Raw genomic sequence first — 25,342 nt, forward strand, 5'->3', positions numbered from 1 at the left:
CACTGTAAGAAGAAGAAATACAATCGCAAGACAAATATGCACCACGCTAGTCAGTTTCACACAATTATGTTCCTAATCCAGACATAGGCTACCGTATCACGCAACAAATATTTGCTACACTTCACTGTACCGCTCAACATAAAATAAATTTCTAACTTCGAAATGTGAAAAACAAGCACAAACAGGCTCGCTGTTTTTCAGCAATCTCGCTGCTAACCGGCAAGGAAAACTGAACATTCCTGAGGCTAACGGCTTGCTCCCCGAACGTGCAACTTAACCTGTGAGGTTCAGGAATTTTTCCATAATCATGCAACTGTGGGGACAGATTTTAACCGAGTTGGAAATCATGTTTCTTTCACGAGGAATGACAAATGACATTTTCAGGGCTAGGAAAAATGTGATAGCGGTAATAGCGAAAATTCAAGACATGATAAGCGAGTTACTTTTATATAGATTTAACACGATGAGAATTGGGACTTTGAATTTACGACGTGCTAAGTGGGAAAATGTGTTAATGAGGAACACACTAACGAGGTTTGACTGTATTGTGTAACTTATAAATATAAGACTATATCTCAACTTCTCCTCCAACAAATTCTGTTGTTAGTAATTGTATTGTTCTCAAGGCTTTATGTGGAAGAAAATGTTCTATCATTCTAGGGAACTCGTGGAGCAATCCTCACTACACATTCCATGGAAGAAGCAGATGCCCTGTGTTCAAGAGTGGGCATAATGGTCCAAGGAAGTATCAGGTAAGTTTCATTGTATGATAATGTTTTCTTCGTTAAAGTGAAGCCTTACGCAGTGGAGAATAGTGGGAGAAAGTGATGTAGTATACAAACAAGGGCTAAAAAATATTTATCACCTTTACAGTGTTGGGTCTTCAATATAGTTCATAATACTCTTATATGGAGAGATAGGAACATGAAAGGGGACATAACAATAGGAGCATAATGACGAAAAGTCATTGTTGAAAAAAAAAAGAGCAATAGAAAAAGGAGACAAAGGCAAACATGAAAACACAAACGTACTACTACTAGGTCAGATTGTAAATCAAAGACCTCCACAGTTTTTTCTCTCTCCACCACCCCCTTCCTTCCTCCAATATTTCTTCTACTTCTCTCTTCTCTATGCTCTCCTTCACTGTAACCATCCACCTCTTTCTGGGCCTTCCCCATTGCCTTCCTCCTATTATTTTCTCCGTAAATACTTGCTTTGGAACTCTACTCTCTTCCATTCTCATCATGTGTCCGTACCATTTCAGCTTACTGGCCTCTATCCTGTCTTGCAGTTTATGGAATCCAATTCTCCCTGTGATTTCTATGTTTCTGATTTTATCACTTCTTATCTTACCAATTAAGCCTCTAAGGAATTTCATACCGGGCGAGTTGGCCGTGCACGTAGAGGCGCGCGGCTGTGAGCTTGCATCCGGGAGATAGTAGGTTCGAATCCCACTATCGGCAGCCCTGAAAATGGTTTTCCGTGGTTTCCCATTTTCACACCAGGCAAATGCTGGGGCTGTACCTTAATTAAGGCCACGGCCGCTTCCTTCCAACTCCTAGGCCTTTCCTATCCCATCGTCGCCATAAGACCTATCTGTGTCGGCGCGACGTAAAGCCCCTAGCAAAAAAAAGGAATTTCATCTCAGCTGCCTGGATTCTGCTCTGATCGTGTTTTGTAGTTGCCATGAACCCACCGCATATGTCAAAATGGGTGTTTAATAGATTGAGTACAGAATATTCTTGCATTTCTCTGGAACGTCCCAGTTCCACATTATACCCCTCACACATTGGTAAAACCCATTGGCTTATTGTTTTCTCTAGCTGCCTCTGTGGATCCGTGGTAGAGTGTCGGCCTCCGAATCCGAAGATAGTGGGTTCAAACCCGGCAGAGGTAGTCGGATTTTTAAAGAGCGGAAAAAAGTCCATTCGACACTCCATGTCGTATGATGTCGGCATGTAAAAGATCTCTGGTGGTACATTTGGTATTTACCCGACAAAATTAATTAAATCTCAGCCATAGACGCCCAAGAGAGATCCGGTTTACTCTGTCTGCCATCTAACGGACCTAGAGTAAAACGGAACGTCGAAATTGACGAGCAGACAGCCAGATGGCGTCAAATCGAAATGTCTGCACACGGTAGCTGAGGCCATACGATTATTATTATTATTATTATTATTATTATTATTATTATTATTATTATTATTATTATTATTATTATTATTATTATTATTATTATTATTATTATTATTGTTTTCTCTTCCCAATTTCTTTGTTTATTTTCCCATCTTCATCAAGTATACTCCTCCAAATATTTGAAGCTATTCGCAACTTCTAATGGTCTTCCATTTACTTCAGTATTCCCTCTTCCCTCTCTATTACCTCTCTTGATCACCATTGTTTTACTCTTATCCACACTTATTTTATTTCCATATTCCTCTATCTCCCAATTCCATACAGTAACTTGTTCTTGTTTTTCCACTTCATCTTCTCCCCATATTACTATGCCATCTGCAAAGAGTAAGGCCTTTTCCTTTTGCTTCTCATTGTTTGTTGTACACTCTTGTGGATTTAATCCATGACTGTGATGAAGAGTAGCGGGGATAACATGCTTCCGTTGTCGAAGCCATCCTAAACACCATAAGCTGACATCAAATGGATACGTATGCAGCACAATATCTCTCGGAGCAGAGCAGACGGAAAAATACCAATTTTCAGATTTCTGTCCAGCATGGCAAGTTTATTCCATCTAGTATGAGACACGAGAAGTGCCATCCGATTTTTGGCAGAATGTTGTTATACCTATTCCCAAGAAAGCCGGTGCTGACAAGTGTGAAAACTACTGCACCATTAGTTTAGTATCTCATGCCTGCAAAATTTTAACACGTATTATTTACAAAAGAATGGAAAGACAAGTTGAAGCTGAGTTGGGAGAAAATAAGTTTGGCTTCAGAAGAAATGTAGGAACACGTGAAGCAATCCTGACTTTACATCTGATCTTACAGGATCAAACTAAGAAGGCATTTGATAATGTTGATTGGACCAAGTTATTTGAAGTTCTGGAGGTGATTGGGATCAGATACCGAGAACGAAGAATTATCTACACTCTGTATAAAAATCAGTCTGCAGAGATAAGAATTGAGGGTTTTGAAAAAGAAGCAGAAATCCAGAAAGGAGTGAGGCAAGGCTGCAGTTTGTCCCCCTCCTTTCAGTGTTTACATAGAACAGGCAGTAAAGGAAATCAAAGAGGAATTTGGAAAGGGAATCACAGTCCAAGAATAGGAAATCAGAACCTTGAGATTTGCCGATGATGGTGTTATTTTATATGAGACTGCAAAAGATCTCAAAGTTGCTGAATGGTATGGATGAAGTCTTGGATAAGGAGTACAAGATGAAAATAAGTAAGTCCAAAACAAAAGTAATGGAGTGCAGTCGAATGAAGTCTTAAAGGAAGTAGATGAATATTGTTACTTGGGTAGTAAAATAAAGGGCAGAAGTAAGGAGGACATAAAATGCAGACTAGCACAAGCAACGAAGAGCTTTCTTAAGAAAAGAAATTTGTTCACTTCAAACATTGATATAGGAATTAGGAAGATGTTTCTGAAGCCTTTCATCTGGAGTGTGGTATTGTATGGAAGTGAAACATAGACGATAACTAGCTCAGAAAGAAAGAGAATAGAAACTCTTTTGAAATGTGGTGTTACAGAAGAATGCTTTTTTTTTTTTTTTTTTTTTTTTGTAGGGGCTTTACGTCGCACCGACACAGATAGGTCTTATGGCAACGATGGGATAGGAAAGGCCTAGGAGTTGGAAGGAAGCGGCTGTGGCCTTAATTAAGGTACAGCCCCAGCATTTGCCTGGTGTGAAAATGGGAAACCACGGAAAACCATTTTCAGGGCTGCCGATAGTGGGATTCGAACCTACTATCTCCCGGATGCAAGCTCACAGCCGCGCGCCTCTACGCGCACGGCCAACTCGCCCGGTCAGAAGAATGCTGAAGGTGAGATGAATAGATCGAATCACAAATGAAGAGATACTGAATCAAATTGTTGAGAGGAGATCAATTTGGCGAAATTTGATGAGTTGAAGAGATAGAATGATAGGACCATATGTTAAGGCACCCAGGACTTGTTGTTGGTTTTTGAAGAAAGTGTAGGTGGTAAGAGCGGTAGGGGTAGACCAAAGTATGAATATGACAAGCAGATTAGAAATAGTTACGTAGAAATGAAAAGGTTAGCACAGGATAGGATGGCATGGAGCGCTGCATCAAACCAGTCTATGGACTGTTGACTCAACAACAACAGAATAACAGTTTTGATAAGTCTTTATTGTTGTCATGAAACAAACACTTATACAAGGTACTCACTGCACATTAAAATTGAGTGATACTATAAGACGTCTTAAGAATCTTCCTATTTTGGAAAAACCAAATAGTAATATTGATAGTTGAAGTTATCAGTCCTGTTTGTTGTTTATAGTACATGTGAAACATTTGATTAGCTAATGGACTGGGAACACCTCTTAAAGTAGTAATATACCGAGCTCGATAACTGTAGTCTCTTAAGTGGAGCCAGTATCCAGTATTCGGGAGATAGTGGGTTCAAACCCCAAAGCCCTGAAGATAGTTTTTCGTGGTTTTCCATTTTCACACCAGGCAAATGCTGGGGCTATATGTTCATTAAGACTACAGCTGCTTCCTTCCCACTCCTAGTTCTCTCCTGTCCCATAGTCTCCATAGGACCTAACTGTGTCGGTGTGACATAAAGCCACTCAGTAAAATAAAAAAATAGAAATATGAATAAACAAATTATTTCTTATTGCAAGTATATTTGTGTGTATTCAATTCGGAACACTGAAGTTAAGACATAATGTAGTCTCTATGAATGTGTTTGTATCTCCTGGACTTGATAGAGAATATTGTACGAGGGTGAGTCAATAAATAAGTCGCAAACATGTGTGTGCCTTATACCATTTGAAATTACGCGCGGAAGTTTTGCCAGCAGATGTCAGCATATGTATGCTTGTAGTACGACATCTCGCAGGCACTCAGTCAGTCAGAGGCTGTTAGTGAACGATGGCACATGTGTTGCATGACTGTACACGAGAAGAACAGTGTGCAGTTGTGCAGGGGTTTTTTTTGGGCCAAAGGACTGTCCACAGAAGAAGTGTATCGCGAAATGCATCCCGTCTACGGTGAAAACTGTTTCTCACGGAAAGCCGTGTTCAATTGGATCCAGAAGTTTAACCATGGAAGGAAAAGCATCAGAGATGGGGAGCGTCCTGGTCGTCCTGCACAGGTGTCAACTGCAACCACATTGCAGCGTGTGGATCAACTCCTGACTTAGCCCCCAGTGATTTTCGTCTGTTTGGGCCCCTAAAAAATCATCTGGGTAGCCGTCATTTTGATACAGATGATGTCGTAATCTGTGAGGTTACACGTTGGCTGCGACAGCAACCAAAGAACTTCTTTGCTGCTGGCTTTCAAGGACTTTTAAAGAGATGAGATAAGTGCCTGAATGTACGGGGTGAATATGTGGAAAAGTGAATAAATGTCAGAAAGTTACTTTGATTATTTTAGCCTCAATTCAGTTTGGCAACTTATTTATTGACTCGCCCTCGTAAAAGAAAGATTAGAACAACAGCACATTGTTAATTCAGAGTGGCTTATAGACTGAATGCTGAAAGGCATAACAGTCTACAATTGTGGATATTTGCAATGTATGTATGTATGTATGTATGTATGTATGTACGTACGTATACGTATCTTTTTCATCTTCTATGATAATGGGGGTGATGACCTTAGATGTTTGGCCCCTTTAAACAACAAGCATCATTAAGCAGCATTCTATGATAATGAAAATAATCCCATTATGTTTCTCCCTAAAACAACCATCACCACCACTCTGAGCTATTTTTTTTCTACACATACTGTAAATGGTTTCAAATATCACTGAGCTTGCAGCAGATACCTACTCTGACCCCTTCAAGTTTAACTGTGGTAATGTTTCTCACAGGTGCCTTGGCTCTACGCAACATCTCAAGAACAGATACGGTGCTGGCTACAAACTGGAAATGAAGCTGAGAGGTGGTGACCAAACTCCTACAACTCCATCGTCAGACCGTCACAAAGACATAAAAGCATTTGTAAGGGGATTGTTCAGGGATTCTGTTTTAGAAGAGACATTCGCAGACAGACTAGTGTTCAGTGTGCCCCAGAGTTCAGTCACGTCTCTAGCGCAGTCTTTCAGACAACTGGAAAAAGGTAATATTGATAATGTAGAAACAGTCATTAGATACTGTATTTCTTTTATCTATCTATCGCTATAGCTAGCTAGTCACCCTTCCCTTTACCTTTCATTTGCCCCCCCCCCTCAAGCATAGTTGTCAATCCACTTTTTATGCAAGCTTTGTCTTTTTGGCGGCCTCCAAATGGATGAAGCAGAAATGAATGCATTTCACTCTTGCTACTACTCAGGTTACAGTGTCACCGTACTATCCATGCTGCTTCTTCTGTGTTCAAGATATAAGAATTTCATACACCCTGTAGGTAGGGGACGCAGATGAAGAATACACCCACGGTATCCCCTGCCAGTCGTAAGAGGCGACTAAAAGGGGTGACCAAGGGGTGCTGAATTTTGAACCATGAGTTTACCTTTACAAGATATTTCTGTCATGTCTCTTTTGCTTTTCATATGTTCCTTCATTATGTTTTTAGCACATTTCTAGCCTGTATTATGTAGGTTACTTTAACCCCCCCCGCCCGTATTTCACTGAAGATGGCTCAAACGAGTCAAAACATGATTGAATTTTATTGCTCCATCTAATGATGGAATTGTTTTGTATTGAATAGGAGGATACATTAATTTTTTTTCCTTTGAAAAAATGAGATTACCTGTAATTAGTACTATCATGCTAGAAGCACCATGAGTCAACTTTGCTTGCGATTAGTACCACTATGTGAAGAATACCATGGGTCTGTGAGTGGATCACTATGGGTTTACAGTACCCGTGTGTAGTATCTGCCGCTATGATGGAGGCTATCCTCACTGGGGTGTTTCTGCATCTGGTTGTTGACATCATGGGTGTGCGTTTCAAGGAACAACATGGGTCTGGGTGTTGCCTGTGATTAGTACCCAGTATGTGAGGAACACCATGGGATATTCTGGATCCCTGTGATTAGTACAAGGGGCTGCCTGGCCGAGGCGGTAAAGGCGTGCTCGGTTCGCCCGGAAGGACTGGGTTCAAATCCCTGTTAGGAAGTCGTAAAATTTAAGAAACGAGATTTCTACTTCCGGAGGTGCACATGGCCCTGTGATTCACTCAGCCTACACTAAAAATGAGTACCAGGTTAATTACTGTGGGCAAAGGCAGCCGGGCTTAGAGCTAACCACTCTACCCCACCAAGTGCCGAGGTTACGGGTAGTGGAAGCCTTTACCTTCCACCCCTCCAAGGGCCTTCATGGCCTGTATGGAGATGACTTTGCTTTGTGATTAGTACACCTTTGTGAGGAACACCATGGGTTTGTGTTGCCTTATGAGTGGTGCCATTATGTGAGAAACACCATAGGTTTGCGTTACCTGTGCATAGTACATTACCTGTTAGTAGTAGCATAATGTGAAGAACGTTGTGAGTCTACGTTACTTGTGATTAGTACCGTTACATGAGAAATACTATGGTTCTACTTTACTAGTGATAGTACCTGGATTTTGGTCCCCTTTAGGCAACAAGCATCATCAATTCAGGATTGTGCTTTAGGAGCATCCCCTTGATCAGTATATACCATTGTTTTGAGTTAGTTTCTGGAAAGGTGGAGCATTGCGGGTCAGATCCACTGATTGTTTTCATTTTCATTTTCAATCATTGTTCATCGTCGTGTTTTTGAATTGTAGTCGGTGGATTGATTTTGGTATTATTTTTACCTTTTAATATTGCGAGTTGGGTGCGCTGATTATTTTACATTCATATTCATCCATTCATTCTTCATCATCAAGTTTTGAATTCTGGTCAGTGGATGTATTTTGGAATTTTAAATTGTCATTACATCAATCACAATTATAAAGCTGGATTTTATGTCGGTGCGACGTAAAGCAAAGCTTGATTTCCCACGTAAACAATACTTTTTATTTTATATTGCTGTATTTAATACATTTTACAGTACTGGTTTTGGCCTTTATTATAGGCCATCTTCAGCTGCTGAAGAACCTTAATTTTGGTAAAATAACATACAATGTTAAACACTACTTATTCTGCAGTCGCCTAAGTGAGGCCAGTATCCAGTAATCGGGAGATAGTGGGTTCGAGCCCCACTATCGGCAGCCCTGAAGATGGTTTTCCATGGTTTCCCATTTTCATACCAGACAAATGCCGGGGCTGTACCTTAATTAAGGCCACGGCCGCTTTCTTCCACTTCCTAGGCCTTTCCTCTCCTATCGTCGCCATAAGACCTATCTGTGTCGGTGCGACGTAAAGCAAATTAAAAAAAAAACACTACTTATTTCTAAGTTTAAGACTACTTATTTCTAAGTTTAAATTATGCAATGTTGTGATAAAACTTTCATCAGATTGGGGTTTAAATTATATCTAAAAGTTTGTTTGTGAAGTGTCACTGGTGTGCTCTTGATATTCTATTAACACACTCTTGATGAATTGTACATTTCTATCTTAAAAACAAGTACATATTTTGCATACTTAAAAGATGCCAATTTTGGTGAAATGAATAAAATGAGTTAAGGTCTTCTTGTAGTTGGGTCCTGATCGTCTTGTAAGTTAATGTCCAATGTTTAGGATTAATAGGGTGAAAGCATTCCTTCTTGCTTAACTTGTGATCTGTTGGAAACTTGTGATAAGCTGCATTAAATACATCAATATAAAATAAGTTTTGATTAGGTGGGAAATCCACCTTTATAATTGTGATCGTTAGAACCATCAATACGGGGCTAATGAAGCTAGTAAACTATGATTGTCATTACATTTCGTCTCATTTCATACCATTAGGGGCCAATGACCTAAATGTTAGGTCCCTTTAAATAGCAAGCATCATAATCATCATAAGAATTTTATTTTAATGCTCTGACCTGCTCTACTTGTGTGCTTCATGTTCTTACCTAGATAAATCACTATTTCTCTCTAACATTCTTTTCATTGTATTTTACATTTTTGAGGTAATTTAAAAACTGTATATTTTCCCTTGCAGCAAAAGTGGACTTGGATATAGAAGAGTACAGCTTTAGCCAGACAACCCTGGAACAAGTTTTCCTGAAATTTGCACATTAAAAATCTATATAGACATTATGGCAACTGTGATCAGTTGCTGTTTGCCTGTGTGATTTCATTTCCTACTTGAACAACAAGGCTGGTTTAATGATTGGTTTCTGCATGGCTTTTAAGCTTGAAGGTCATCAAGTTGATACATTTGCATTGACTTGTGTGTGGCTAACAGATTGCGACGGAACCAAGACAGGGTTAAAATAGGATGGTTTATGAGTGGCTTTATAGCATCAAGATTTAGTCAATAATATATTTATAATTCTGTGTGATATTGACTGAGCTAAATGTGGAACCAAAGAAAAGAAAGTAACATACCCAAACTATCCCAAAGTGTCAGTTATTGAAGAAAGTCTTTTTGTAAGTTCAAATAATGCTGCACATCATAATCAAGTTTCAAATTGCTGGACTGGTTTGAAAATACAGTATTGTGATGATGTAAACGAGTGCAATGGACACTCGATCTTCCCCCCTCCCCCTCCCGGTTATTGGCGGCAGAGAAATATCTCTTTAATAGAGTGTTAATATATAAATTTATGGAATTGAATCTTTTTTATTTTATTTTGGAGAGTAATATAGTGCTGTGCATATGATAACAACGTAACTCTCTCTCTATATATATATCGAAAATGAAAAAAATATTCTCATAACATATAAATAAATACAACCAGATTATTATATTAATAATTTACAGAACGGACGAGGTACTCCATGGTTACTACAAAAAAGATAACGAGATAGCGTCTAGTCCAATTAATTTCTAGATTTAGTTACAACAAATGAATTCAAGAATTATAGTAAAAAGATATTACTACTACTTTTTTTAAAGGTATCTCACTCAATAAGGTGAATTTAAATGTTTCACAGACCATAAGGGAGAACTTCTTGAGTTAGTTTTCCATGCTCATAATTAAGGTGAAATGTTTTCCATTATCATGTGTTCTTGGAGAATCAGGCAACCTTAGTATTAAGATAACTTCCTTGATTAACCAAGAGAAGTCTACCAAAGTGGTATATTATAAAATGTGTTCCTTCAGCATACTACAGAGAGAACAGATTATGAGTTTCTCATCCACGCAGCCCTTGGGTCACGCCACCTGCCAGACACCAACACACGTCTGTGCTTTAACAAACTACTATTTCGATACCATAGTCACTAGCTAAGAATATGTATTTTTTAATCACTTAAAAATGTACTCACCCACGTCACGCAAGGAGACATTAGAACAGCTTTCCTTCAGTTTTCAAACATTTCTGCCATGGATTAATAAAATTATCCATCACTCTTTGTAATTCCTGGAGGAAAATTGAATTTATTTATTTATTTGTGTGTTTATTTCTCTCTAAGGTGTATGTATTTGTCTTGCATACTTTATCTTTTATTGAATACCACAGACAGTAGTTACAGTTGATTTTATCTGGGGTGCAGTTGGATCAAGTGTTGTCAATAATAATTCCATCATCAAACACTTCCTGAATTGCTCGCACTAAAACATCGATTGTATAAGCCAACGATGAATCCCACTATAAAGAGATGAAACTATATTCCCTCTCAGTTAATTCTTCAATGAAAAGTTGCAAAAATGATTTGTTCATATCTACCATTGTTACCTGTATATTTGTTTAAAAAACAATAGGCCTATTATTATTATTTCATCAGGAAACTTTTCGTGAAATAATCTCCTGACATAACGTCTGGCCAGGGTTGCCTGCTACTGAATGGAGTGATCCGTACAGTCGGCGACTCAACGCCGAGTGTTCGATGGCAGGAAATAACCTGATTCTAAAGGTGCTAATGACTGTGCGGAGGAGCCCCTTTATTTGGGTGCTGGTGTCATCCCCCAGTGAAGGAAGTGCCACTAAAATCTAGCAGGCAGTGTCTGTTCTCTAGCCTAAGATCGGCTACAAGAGACATCTGTTTTTCCAGCTTAGGGGTGGCCTCATTGAAACCTGGCAGTTAGGTATAAAATGCCTTTGGGCGTGGTGAGCACCCCGTAATAATAACCTATATGAAGCGTCAACTGGATCAAGAAAGAACTAAGGAATTGACCAGAAGTGGCTCGCATCTCTTCTGTCTCTAGAGAGGTGCGAGAAGTGAAGAGAGGTCAATGATCCACAGTACAGGCTGATTCTGTATGTGCATATGTATCGTAAATAGAATACTTCGGCCATTATTAGCCATAACTATCTTAGCGCACTATTGTACGTGTGTGGTTTCAACAACTGTTTAGCTGAGAATGATAAAGCACTCACTTGCCACGTCATTTGTTATTTTGGCTACCTTGTCTGTCGTGGCCGATGGGCAACTCATTTTTTGCTCACCTGTACTGAAGAATACTTTCACCATTTGCATGCTCGTTAATTTAGCTTCGAAGGTAATATGACTCGGGCTTGAATACCAAGGATACTATTGATTTTCTATTTAGAAAAAAATATATTATTTTAGAATTGAAACACTAGGTAAATCAGCTTTGAAGAAACTAAATAAATTAAAAAACTTCCTAAAAATCTACCCCTTCTTAATGTTATGTATTATCAAATTCCGAGTGTGATAACTAGTACCTTGAAGACATCATGTAGGACAATTAATTATAATCAGTGGCAATTCATGTCATGTAGCAAGAGTACAAATAATTTTATTAATAATATAACTTGTTATTGAAGTAAATAGAGTTTTGGAAGGAAAAATATGGTTCTTCAGTTTTCTTTTTCACTCTATGAACATAACCACTGTCAAAATAATGAAATATTAAGACTCCAAAAACCATAAAAGTAGTTGGTGGGACATAAAGCAAATAACATTATTAAATATTAAGAGAAAGGAGGGTAAGAAGTAATGGAACTTGGTGTTTAAAAAAAAAAAATTAATCTGAACTTAAATTGAATTTCAGAGTTTATTAGTAAAATGTTATTTGGCTTGGGAAAACTGAAGATATAGAATATAGAATAACTTCTTCTTCTTCTTCTTCTGGAAGAAGGTTGCCAACAGAAATAGAGTAATTTTTCGTATTTTGTGTTTCCTGTCAGTGGATGTTGAACCTCGGTCTGAGGTTCTGTGCCCAGGATAATACTTTCTGTCCATGTTTCCTTTCTTCTTGCCTTCTATAATTGGTTACATCAGCGTGTATTTGTCATTTTGGAAGACGTGATCGAAATAGGTTGCTTTCCTGTGGTTTGCGAGGATGTAGTCTTGGCACGATTTCCCAGCTCGATAGAGTACCTCCTTCTTGGCGACATGGTCCACCCATGGGATTTTCAACATTCTGCGATACATCTACTTTTCTATAAGGCCTGCATTCGGTTCATTGATGACATTTTCAATTTCCATTCTTCAACACCAACACTTCACGACATGCCAACATTCTTGCCATCTTGTCCAGTACCATTTTTTCTATCAAGTCCCCCCCACAATCATGTTTGTCATGGTCCTTCAATGTGTACATTAGATTTCAGTCATTTCATTGAATTTTATCATTTTGTTGAGGTCAACAAGTATTGGCACCAAAGAAGGCTCCAAGGTTTCTAATACTTACTGCACACATTCCAAAGCTGCAGGTCAACTTGGGCCCTGTGTTATTGCTCTTAGATACTTTGTGATCCAAGATCATCATGTTTTTTTCTACTGGAGTACGTTGTTCTCATCTACAATAAATTCCCTGAAGTACTGTATTCACACGAATAATACCCGCACATTTTTTGTTAAATCGAGGCACAAAATTGGGGTGCGGGTTTTATTTGAGTCAGTCTTGGCTTTTTTTCAAAATCAGCCTTCCTAAAGTTAGGGTGCGGGGATTATTCGCGTAAATACGGTATGTTTTATTTTATTTGTCTACATTTTGGCCATAGAAAATCATTCAGTAGTTAATCAGGAAGTATTGATAGTGAGAGGGGGGGGAGGGGGGGGGGGGGCTGTGTACTTCACCAAGAATTGGTCAGGTTATAAAGTGCATAAAAGAGGATAAGAATACTAAAACACTTTTGGAGAATAAATACCTTTGACTCTTAACACAGCTTTTGAGCCAGAACAACTCCTTTAAATAAGAATATGGAGAACTTTAATAAACTCAATTTATCATTCAGATACAGTAATTAAAAAAATACAATGGCATATTTAATCATAAGTCATATTCAGTGAAGTGTAATACTAGAGTATTCATTAAGATCTGCAGACAACCACACATCAAAAATTTAGTTACAAAACTTCAAAAATAACATACAATACTTTTATTAGTGAATAAGGATGCGGGCCTATTCCATTACAGAATGTGGTAAACTAACGAAGATGACTTCCAATGTTCTTGAACAAATTGAACTAAGTAACTTCACTTCACTTGAGTGAATTACCTTTCATTGTATTAGTATTTCACTCAAATCTGGTGGCCTTTCAGATAAAAAATTAGGATTAATTTATTGATTGAAAGGTAATGTTTGTAAAGAGAGAATATGTGCAATGATGAGGAAATACTATCTGGCATGGAACAAAATGAAAAGAAGAAAATTGAAGTACGCAAACTTGTAAATATAAATTATATTCATTGGTCACAATGCCCAAAAAAAAAAACCAGAAAAAATAATAAGAATCAGACATTGCCTAGTTCTTATGTGTGGATGTGTGCCTGTGTGTGCATGTGTGTTTTTTTTCCCCCTTCCTCCAGACTAAAAAGATTGAAAAAATATAAACATTAAGAAAACAAATGAATGTATAGTTTTGAATTGGAGCAAAAAAAATCACAGAAATGAAAACTTTGAGTGCAGAGCAGGCAGAAGAAGATAAAAATATGCATTGGATTTTTGGAAGTTCTCTTTTTTGAATTATATGTATTTGTATCTTATATTTGCACGTAAAAAGAAGAGTTTTAGATATTGTTTTCGTAATTTCTTCAGATTATTATATTATTAAATTATGCTGTTGTTTACTGAAAAGAAGATAAATTTTTCAAATACTAAAACAATAAGTAGGGATGTTATTCTGAAAAATGAATTAGTGAAGGGAAAAAATCTACAAAAAAAATTCTAAAGTTGAACTAGCATCTAGAGAATACTCTTTAGTACATTGTAAGTTACATTTTAGTTGCCAGTAAGCACAAGGAAAATGTAAAAAATAAGCAGTGTTATATATACTATATGCCATGTTGTTCCCTACAAGAGAGACTGGTGTTCTAAAACTTTGCAATGTAAACTTTATCTTTGATTAATGAATTTCCTTGATGGTTTTCTTGAAATATTTTTCTTGATAATTCTAGCATGAATCAAAAAGGCTATCATATAATTTCATCATATTTTACAGAAAATAGTTGATACTCCATAAACAATGTACATATACAGGTATTGCATAATGTATACAGATTATGACTTGATCCCTGTGAAATTAAATCAGCCCTTGTGAGATGCAGAGGGAAAATAGCCAGCCAAGTGGCCAGGAGAGGTATTATAGGCTAAGGGCAGTTAATGCAGTTACAGTATTACCATTCAGTCAGCTAGCCAAACACTGTATATTGGGGCAAAGGTTTGTATTCCTTTGCTTGATTATAACTTTTTTTAAATCTGTAAATTGGTTTGTGTTCAATTAGTAAATACTTTGTGTTGAGTAGGATGATGAAGCTTATAATCAATATTACATAACAAGCACCTGTTGTGTTGTGCCAGTAAATCATTTTCTGTAAGAGCAAATGCTGGAGGCAGAAGATCAAAGCAAGAAGGGATCATTGTTATTTATAATTATGCATTTTTGAAGAGCACTGACCCTGGCCGTACAGGTCTGTCATCGCTCATCATAGACTACGTTTATACATTCCTTATATGTTGAATTGTGCACGAGTTGCAAGGATTGAATTTTGAAGAAAGTAGGCATCATCTTTCCATTTTGTGAAGAAATGACCAGATCAGTTCATTTCAAGAAAAATATAACTGCATTCTCATTGTGTATTAAAAATAAATTTAATATTGTAACAGTTAACTAAGCAATGAATAATATCACTTTGTAAAAAACTTTATAGTAAATGCAAAAACAGAAAAATGAAAAAATTAGAAACCATGGTAATGTGCTTCTGTTAGAAACAATTCTCAGATCCCTCTTATAATCTTTCGTTGTTGCACCAGCACAGTTGTTTCAGCAAAACATGAACAGTATACAACCGGTTTAGGCTGTTATTTGTGACTTGATTATTTTTGTAATGGACATAAATGTAGGTGCGTTACTGGTTAAGTGGTTTAGAAATAATTTTAAAGAGTTGATTAGTAAAGATACGGTGAGGGAATTACCAATTTGTGTTGTGAAATTTTCTATTTCAATGCCTTTACAAGCTATATGAGAGTCCAGACGCACAGCTTACTACTGAATGAAAATTCTATTTTATGTTCTTGCATGACAACTAGTAACATTTACACCCACAGCTGGCTGAGTTTAGGGCACTTTCTTAACATGGATCAACTCAAGATCTGTGAACAGTATATCATCGTTGCACCTAGAAAATCCACTGTGTGATAATATTTCAGCTTAGAACTCTTACCAAAAAGCTTCTGTCATCTAAGGTTCAGTATTGCATGAACTGTATCAACGAATTTTCATTCTAAGTGATCCATGTGCTGCGGGTCAGTATTTCTCCCCTCAACATTGTCACATAACGGTATTTCGAAGTGCAACAACGATATACAAGATGTATATACAGTGTATATGTTGGTTTGATTCCTGTTTTGTACTGTAAGTGTATTGCCCACCCCTCCCTCATTTCTGAACCTTTCTCCATAAGTGAAGTACCTTACAAGAGAAAATAAAATACAAAAATTCTACCTCATTAAAAACAAAATATAAGAACTTGTACTTGAGTCGCTGGGCTGAATAGCTCAGATGGTAGAGCTCTGGCCTTCGAAGTCCAACTTGGCAGGTTCCGTCCTGGCTCAGTCTGGTGGTATTTTAAGGTGCTAAAATAAATCATCCTCATGTCAATTAGATTTAATGGCACGTAAAAAACTCCTGCAGGACAACATTCCGGCACCTCAACATCTTTGAAAACTGTAAAAGTAGTTGGTGGAATGAAAAACCAATAACATTATTATTGTGATGATGATTGTTGTTTAAAGAGGCCTAACATCTAGGTCATTGGGCCCCATTATTATTGTACTTGAGTCGTCTTCTTCTACTGCTTTTCCCACAACTGTAGGGTTGTGGGTGCAAACTGTGGTGCACATGTGGATTTGGCCCTGTTTTACGGCCGGATGCCCTTCCTGACACCAACCCTATATGGAGGGACGTAATCATTATTGCGTGTTTCTGATGTGGTTGGTAGTGTGATATGTTGTATGAATATGAAGAGGGGACTGTTAGGACAAACACAAACACCCAGTACCCAAGCCAGAAGAATTAATCAAACGTGATTAAAATTTCTGACCTGACCGGGAATCAAACCCGGGACCACTGAACCGAAGGCCTCAATGCTGACCATTCAGCCAAGGAGTCTGTTATTGTACTTGAGTGGTAGGGACAAATTAAATTAGTAATTTCAGGAACATGCACACTCACGTCAGACTCCTTGGCTGAATGGTCATCGTTAAGGCCTTCGGTTCAGAGGCTTTAAAGTTGGTATGAGTACTCACCAATGCCCCTAGTAGTACTTGAGAGTATGGTATCTTCGGAAGCATTAATGTTTACATCGTTGTCGTCAGTCAATGGAATAAATAAGCACACTAGGTAAATTACGGCGTGTAGAGGTTTGAATATCACTTCCACTATCACTCTCACATTCATTATCACTATATCCATTTGAACGATCATCGGCATGTAATTCTTCTAAAATATCGTCATCAGCTAACACCGTATTCCACGGGCGCTCCATCTTTCATTGACTGAACCGGCAGAAAGAAAGTTGACGTTTCGAAACTAAATCAAAGAATAAAAGAGGCCGTGAATAAAAGAAAAGTGGCAGATATACATCTACGATTTATTCTCCTCAATGTGCAAGTCCAAAATAGTTCAATATATGGTCAAGAGATGTCACAAGAGGACCGAAAACAATGTCGTGAATAAAACCGAGATTTCTCGGGGCCCGTCACCTACCGCTGGCAAGCAAACTACGTGATTTCTCAGGGCCCGTCACCCATGTGTTAATCACATCTGATTAATTCTTCTAGCTCAGAGACTGGGTGCATGTGTTTGTCCCAACACCTTCCTCTTCATAGTCAAGACAACACGCAATCCCTCCATATAGGGTTGGCATCAGGAAGGGCATCCAGCCATAAAACAAGGTCAAATCCACATGTGCAACACGGTTTGCACCCACCACTCAACAGGTGTGGGGAAAAACGGTAGAGGGAGGAACTTGCGTGATCACCATCTTGAAATTTTTGTTTATCTTTTTGGAATTATATATTTCTCAACAAGAAAAATTCTGTAATAATGATAAAGCACCCGAAACTACAAAGAAAAATAAAAACTTAAGAAACGATATAAATAAAGATTCGATAAAATGGATCGAGGATATTTCAAAACCATCAGGGATGGATATTGTGCATCCTTGAGGGTGAATCGCAGCTTCTTGAGGAAGGCACTTAGTGACCTTAAAGAGGGTTCCTGTGGTTCCAAAGAGAAATCCCTTCACTTCCCATGTGTATACAATGGTAATGTAGTTCTCATTTAAATACGGGCCTGACAAACAGTAAGCAGCTTTCTCCTCGATCACCAACAACTCCTCCAACAGAAGGCGTTTCTGCTCCTTGCAAATGATAGTAACAATATCCGCATGCGTAGTTTAACCATCTTCTGCGGTGCAGTATACTTCTTAATACGCTTCCCACTACCTTTCCGTAAAGCAGTCGCAATGTGAGACTATACCTCATAATATCTGATATCTGTGGAATTCTCCCTTTGGGCAGCGACCCAACACATGGCCGAGGGTCTCTGCTTCTCCATACACACTGGATGGGATTTAATCACCGCCCTGAAACCACTCTTTCTGTCAGTCATCCACTAAGCAGCCTTGGAATATGTTTTCTAAGTTCTAAATATCCATTGAGCAATTGAATCACCCCACCAATTATTCAGCATTTGTTGATTTGAGTATAAACTTGGTATACCTGAACAGTTACCAAGAATGATTGACTCATTACAACTGCAAGCATGCTCAAGTTAAAAATGAAAATGTGAGAAAGGAAGTTGTCATATAAACATCAGAACAAGTCAGTATATACAATACTGATGCTTAACATTTATAAAAATATCTCTGGTAGGAAGGCCAGGAAATGGACATAACAGCTTGATAAGGGAATTTTGACCGGGCGAGTTGGCCGTGCGGTTAGAGGCGCGCGGCTGTGAGCTTGCATCCAGGAGATAGTGGGTTCGAATCCCACTGTTGGCAGCCCTGAAGATGGTTTTCCGTGGTTTCCCATTTTCACACCAGGCAAATGCTGGGGCTGTACTTTAATTAAGGCCATGGCCACTTCCTTCCAAATCCTAGGCCTTTCCTATCCCATCGTCGCCATAAGACCTATCTGTGTCGGTGCGACGTAAAAGCACTAGCAAAAAGGGAATTTTGGATGAAGTCGATAAGAGACAATGGAAGTGGCTGACCACAAGTACACCGGAAACTCCAGCAGATGGTAATGAATAGTTTTGTACTATATTAAATATCTGAATTATTTTAATAAGCCTAAAAGTGTTACATTCGTTCATTAACGGTATAGGGGAACACATTTATGATGATGATGATGATGATGATGATAAGGGATGTGGCCTCCGGAGAGGCCTGGTGCAGGTCATTTGATTTGACGCTGTGTAGGCGGCCTGCCCATCTATGAGGATGGAGTCCTACCTATGATGAATTCTAATGCTTAAGACAACACACACACCCAACCCCCGAGCCATCAGAATTAACCAATTAAGGTTAAAATCGCCAACCCTACTGAGAATCAAACCTGGGACCCCTTGGATCAAAGGCCAGCATACTAGCCATGGAGCCAGACACATTTCTGATAACTGACTGTATATGCAATGAATATGGCTTATAAAGAAACAGGTCTTCATAATCAAAATTTGACAAAATTAAATGGTAATCACATTTTTTAAACACAATTGTACAAATTAAACTTTTTTCCTAATGTTTATGTTTTAAGAATCATTTTATAGTAATGTTGGCTTGCTCAGAAGTAATATAATATTTTTCCTGAAAATAAAGAAAGTTTTTTCGTTTAGCTCCCTGGTGCCATTTGTGCTCTTGGTTACAAACTGTCAGTACTTTAAGCAAGGAAGGGAATGTCACAATACATTCAAGTTTATACTGAAGGAAGTTTTTTTATTATTATTTTTTTTTTTAATTGTCAATTTACCATAACCTTCCCTATGAGAAGTCTCCCTTTTAAGTGACAAACAAAAGTAGGCTGTCATGTTAATCCAAATTATCCTGAATTTGCAAAACAATTCACAACTGTATTTCTCCATTATGTGGTGATTTGGGGAAAGGGAGAAAAGCACAAAGAAGACTGGACATTTGCGATAAAAATTTGGAAGAGTTTAGAATGGTAATTAGTAAAAAGAAAACTGTAGTCATGCACTGTGGGAAAGAGAAAAAGAGAAGCCAAGTGAAGATAGACGGAGAACGGTTAGAGAATGTAGAACAGTTTACATATCTGGGTAGCATTATTAATGGAAGTAATGAAATCAACCCTGAAATTAATAACAGACTAAGTAAAGGTACAACATTTTATCATCAAGTCAGATAATTTTTATGGGATGTCAGAGTACCCAAGAGAACAAAATTAACATTATATAAACAGTATTTCATACCATTTGTAACATACGGACTAGAAAGACTGATAACTAATAAGAGACAAGATAGTAAGATCCAAGAAGTAGAAATGAAATTTTTAAGAACATCTGTTAAAAAGACAAGAAGAGATAGAATTCAAAATATTAAAATCAGGGAAGAGCTAAATATAGAACCGTTACTACAGAAGATACAGAAAGCAAGACTGAGATGATTCGGACATGTAAAAAGAATGGGAAAGGAACGGGTAGCAAGAAAGGAATTGGAAAGAGAATTTAAGGGAAAGAGACCAATTGAAAGACCGAGTAGAAGGTGGATGGATCAGATTTGGAAGGACATTAGAGAAACTGGATTGGATGTGGCAGAGGTAATGGAGCAGGATAAGTGGAAGGACAGAAAGGAGTGGAGGAGGCTTGTTAACTGCACCCGGGCGACTGGAGTGGGACATAGATGATGATGATGATGATGATGATGATTTCTTCATGAGCAGCCATACCGAACCATGACTGTTATATAGTTGAAACAATTACACTTTTTACAGCTAAACATCAAAATACTGCCAACATTCGGGAAGTGCATTCCATTATACTTAACGAATTTCCTTGTTAATGTTACTTGTCCTTCTTGAAAGACCTTAGGATAATCTGGATTAATTGTTCAAATGCTACAATATCCTTTTTTCACCATGTTTCTCCCTCTAAACACCAAGACTGTGTGGGAAATGGTCTACGTGTTCTGCATGCAGCCTGACATGCATGTTCCATAGGGCTACTACCCATATTCCTGAAAGAAGAACCGAGGACAACTTTGACATTTTAATAAAACGTATCCTTAATTTAGAAATGTGTTTTGCTAGATAAAGATAGTACAGCTATGAGCTCCATCAAATACTATTTTATGTATTTTTCTGAGGATACATCTTGGTGATAACTTCAGCATTTTTTATTAGTTCATAAATCACTGCAGATGTAGTCGCTGTTCAATTACATTTTTAGCAAAGATTTTACACTTTCCATTGTCATAGTGCCTCTTTCTGTTCTTCAACAGTTGATCGGTGAGAAGACTATCTACACATCCTGATGTTCCAGGGAAACACAATATGTAGGCCAATTCCTTGATTTTGAGGAGATTTGGAGTACTGACTTCACAGATTTTGAGTAAACTGATCATTTTGACCATTTTTGCATCAATTCCATAATCAATTCATCCACATGATCAGATTTTAAATTAGAATTAACTTTTGAACTGATGTTATTGGCTGAAGTTGCAACCTCTGATCACAATAAACTGTTGTTTGGCATTGTTATCCAACTGAATTGGATCAGTCAAAGAAACTGTTTCCTATCCTACCGGGCGAGTTGGCCGTGCGCGTAGAGGCGCGCGGCTGTGAGCTTGCATCCGGGAGATAGTAGGTTCGAATCCCACTATCGGCAGCCCTGAAGATGGTTTTCCGAAGTTTCCCATTTTCACACCAGGCAAATGCTGGGGCTGTACCTTAATTAAGGCCACGGCCGCTTCCTTCCAACTCCTAGGCCTTTCCTATCCCATCGTCGCCATAAGACCTATCTGTGTCGGTGCAACGTAAAGTCCCTAGCAAAAAAAAAAAAAAAAAAATGTTTCCTATCCTAAGTTCCATATATGAATATAATTTATTGTTATTAAACAGTATACATTGTAATAGATAAGCAACCCAAAAAAATGTTTTTTAAAAAATCATAAATGTACAAGTTTTCACAATATACCTAAATTAACCTATCGATTTTCCTCTCAGGTGGTGGTGATGGTGATTGTTTTTTTTTTTTTTTTTTTGCTAGGGGCATTACGTCGTGCCGACACAGATAGGTCTTATGGCGACGATTTGATAGGAAAGGCCTAGGAGTTGGAAGGAAGCGTACAGCCACAGCATTTGCCTGGTGTGAAAATGGGAAACCACGGAAAACCATTTTCAGGGCTGCCGATAGTGGGATTCGAACCTACTATCTCCCGGATGCAAGCTCACAGCCGCGCGCCTCTACGCGCACGGCCAACTCGCCCGGTGATTATTGTTTTAAGAGGATGTACAACTTGGCAACCATCCTCTGATTTCCCTCTCAAGTAGTAATAACATGATACTCTTATTTACACTTCATCTATACTAAATATTTTATGCGATACCTACAAGTAATATATCTACATATGTACAAGTCTTTACTAATCTATGTGCAGGTGCACCAATTATTCTTCAAATTCCTATATACTGAAAATGCTGTTTACTGTCAGCCAGAATTTTTTTAAAACCTTTTGAAAGGATTTCACAATTCCAATGGGAGCTTGTTAAACAATATCATTCCTGAGTTTTCTTTAGTCTAACATAGGTCTACATCATTTCTTGTTCTTGTGTTACGCTGATGTACCTCCTTCCTTACTGGGTAATTAAGCATGTTTTCTTTGATATCCATTATGCACTGGTAAGTGTACACTGAGGGGAAGAATCATTATAACCATTTCCTGAAAAATTGTCCTCCATCATTCCTTGTCTGAAATTCCCTGTATGCACGTGATTGCTTTCTTTTGCAATATAAAAATGTCCTGAGCCCTTGTGGATTTCTGTCACAGTATTATTCAATACTATAAACGTGAATGGAAGAAAGCATAATACTCAGTCCGGTGGTATTTGAGGGTGCTCAAATATGACAGCCCCGTGTCGGTAGATTTACTGGCACGTAAAAGAACTCCTGCGGGACTAAATTCCGGCACCTCGGCGTATCCGAAGACCTTAAAAAGTAGTTAGTGTGACGTAAAGCAAATAACATTATTATTATTATTATTATTATTATTATTATTATTATTATTATTATTATTATTATTATTATAATTATAATAAAGCATAATAAGTAGATATTGAGTTTTGCCAAAACAGCTCTTCAGTTTTTGCAATAAAAATATCACTTGGGAGAGTTTCGTACACTGTTGTTGTGTATGAACATTCAAGCTCAGTTTTGAGACTAACAGTTTCACTGACTTGTTGCTACCCTCGTATTGCTTAGATGAAAGAAAATTTCTTCAGTTTTATTGCTATTTAAGACCAATGAGACCAGTTTATTTCCCTTTAACCATGCCAATGACTCCTAAAACCTCTCCCTGTTTTTATTAACCACATTTTCTGATTCTTTATCCTCTGTTATGAGAGTGATATCATCTGTATAGAGTACAGACTTGCCAGATAAGTTTCCAGGAAAGTCATGAATATATACAAGAAAAACAATGACCCCACTACTGAACCTTGGACTATTCCTATTCTTGCGTGGAGTAAATCCGAGTGATAATAGTCAACAATTACCTTTGGCTTCTATTCGTGAGGAAAGATTTAATTAAACGCTAGCAGTTTCCCGCTAGCTCCGCCCGCAATGTACAAAGTATGGTGTTGTTCGTTACTATCCTCATGGATGGATTTGCAAAGTTTCGAGTTAATGAAATAAAGCACATGATCTGCTGTGGTAATAGAATGTAATATTATGTCAACAAAACACTTAAAAATAGATCACACAAAGAAATTAAATTAAACGTTCCTTGGAACGACACCACGCGTCGAACTGTTAAAAAGACCTTCAAAGATCTTCGTCATGGAGACAAATGTACTCATAACTTTTCTCAGAATCTACCAATGTAAGTAGTTACTACCTCAAAAGAAAGTGCTTGATCCACTGCTTTTTTTTAGACCAAAATGAACTGCGTACCTCAATTCAAACGAAAGATATGATTCCTTCAATGGGAAAAAATATTGAAGAAATGAGATGTCAAATTGAATGTGCACTCATAACTTTCCTCAGAATCAACCAATTTGAATAGTTAAGAGTTGCAATGAAAGAGCTTGATCCACAGAGTGTTCTTAGGCCAAAACAAACTCCATACCTCAATTAGAACCAAAGATATGATTGCTTCGAAGAGACAAAAAAAATTGAAAAAATAATAATTTGACGAAGGCGGAAGTTAAGTGGTTTATGGTACATGATGACAAATCTGTGCATGAATACCTTTCAGTTAAAAAAAAAAAAAAATAATAATAATAATAATAATTAAGGAAATTGATCGGATAGAATGGCCGGACTGACTGACTTTAGTTTTCATAAATTTTTTAATATACAGATAGTGTAAAACCCATAATTAAATAAGTACTGTAAAACAAAGCCCAAACATTTCCCTTAGAAATATCCCCACTTTACAAATTGCTACAAAATATATAACCAGAAATATATAAATAGAACTTTTTAAGTACACTTTCACAGGGAAAGTCAACGGCATATGATGAATATTTTCATCTGTGCCTGGACTCCCAGATGCTATGTGAAATCGTGTAACAATCCAGATAAACAAAGATCTATTGTACTGCTGTTGTTACATTCAAGAATATTAGTCTTTCAACAATTCATGAACAACATAGTTGTAATCTGAACTTTGGACTTCTGTAGAAATCTGAAAGGTTTTCCACAACGTTTCTGAAACTTTTCCATGATTTTTCTCTCCTTGGGTCATAGTAGGCCTATCTTTAAAATGTGGATCTTTGATTCGCTTTTCATCCAAGTGCCAGTCAAATACACTAGCTGTAAGTTTTTTAATAGTCATCGTACTTAAAAAGGAAATGGCATATATCTTATAGTGCCGGGAGTGTCCAAGGACGTGATCGGCTTGCTACGTGCTAGTCTTTTGATTTGACGCCTGTAGGTGACCTGCGCGTCGTGATGGGGATGAAATTATGAAGACGGCACATACACTCAGCCCCTGTGGCAGCAAAATTAACCAACGGTGGTTAAAATTTCCGACCCTGCCGGGAATCAAACCCACAACACCTGTGACCAAAGGCTAGCACGCTAAACATTTAGCCATGGAGTCGTACTACGTAGTACAGTCATTAAGTTCTGAGACCTGCACACGATGCCGCATTACACGGCGTACAACTAAGCAGAACCACATTCACCCTCAAAATAGTCACCGTTGGCCGTTAACCGCTTAAAAAGAACCACATTCACCCGCAAAATTGTTGCCGTTGGCCATTTGGCAACGTTGGTAAAGCTGCTGGAAGCACCAGTGAAACAAAACACAGTGTTTCGTCTCCAGTTATTATCCGGTTGAGAAATGTCGGATTAGCAACAGCATTACTGATGAGGTCACCACAGATCGTCATGCGATCATCACGTTGGTCTTGCGACAGGATTCTCGGCACATTGTGCTGGGTAACACGAGACATGTTGAGGTCATCCGCCAGAATGTTGTGGCAAGTACCATGGATGACCCCTATTGCTGCTCCGAGATCATCTACTGATTAGGAGCGGTTAGCACACACCAA

General features: G+C 38.0%; 1 protein-coding gene across 1 annotated transcript in view; it reads left to right on the forward strand.

The window, feature by feature from the left end:
• The window catches only part of LOC136886033 (cholesterol transporter ABCA5), a 256,631-nt gene extending 240,150 nt beyond the window's left edge, over nt 1-16,481 (forward strand). Inside the window, exons 28-30 of the mRNA XM_067158745.2 lie at nt 661-752; nt 6,015-6,262; nt 9,195-16,481. Of these exons, the coding sequence (XP_067014846.1) occupies nt 661-752; nt 6,015-6,262; nt 9,195-9,274 (420 nt within the window). The 3' untranslated portion in view covers nt 9,275-16,481. The remainder of the gene's footprint in view (nt 1-660; nt 753-6,014; nt 6,263-9,194) is intronic.
• Nucleotides 16,482-25,342: the final 8,861 nt, after the last annotated feature.

The sequence above is a fragment of the Anabrus simplex genome, chromosome X (genome assembly GCF_040414725.1).
Source record: "Anabrus simplex isolate iqAnaSimp1 chromosome X, ASM4041472v1, whole genome shotgun sequence".
Classification (NCBI taxonomy): Eukaryota; Metazoa; Arthropoda; class Insecta; order Orthoptera; family Tettigoniidae; genus Anabrus; species Anabrus simplex.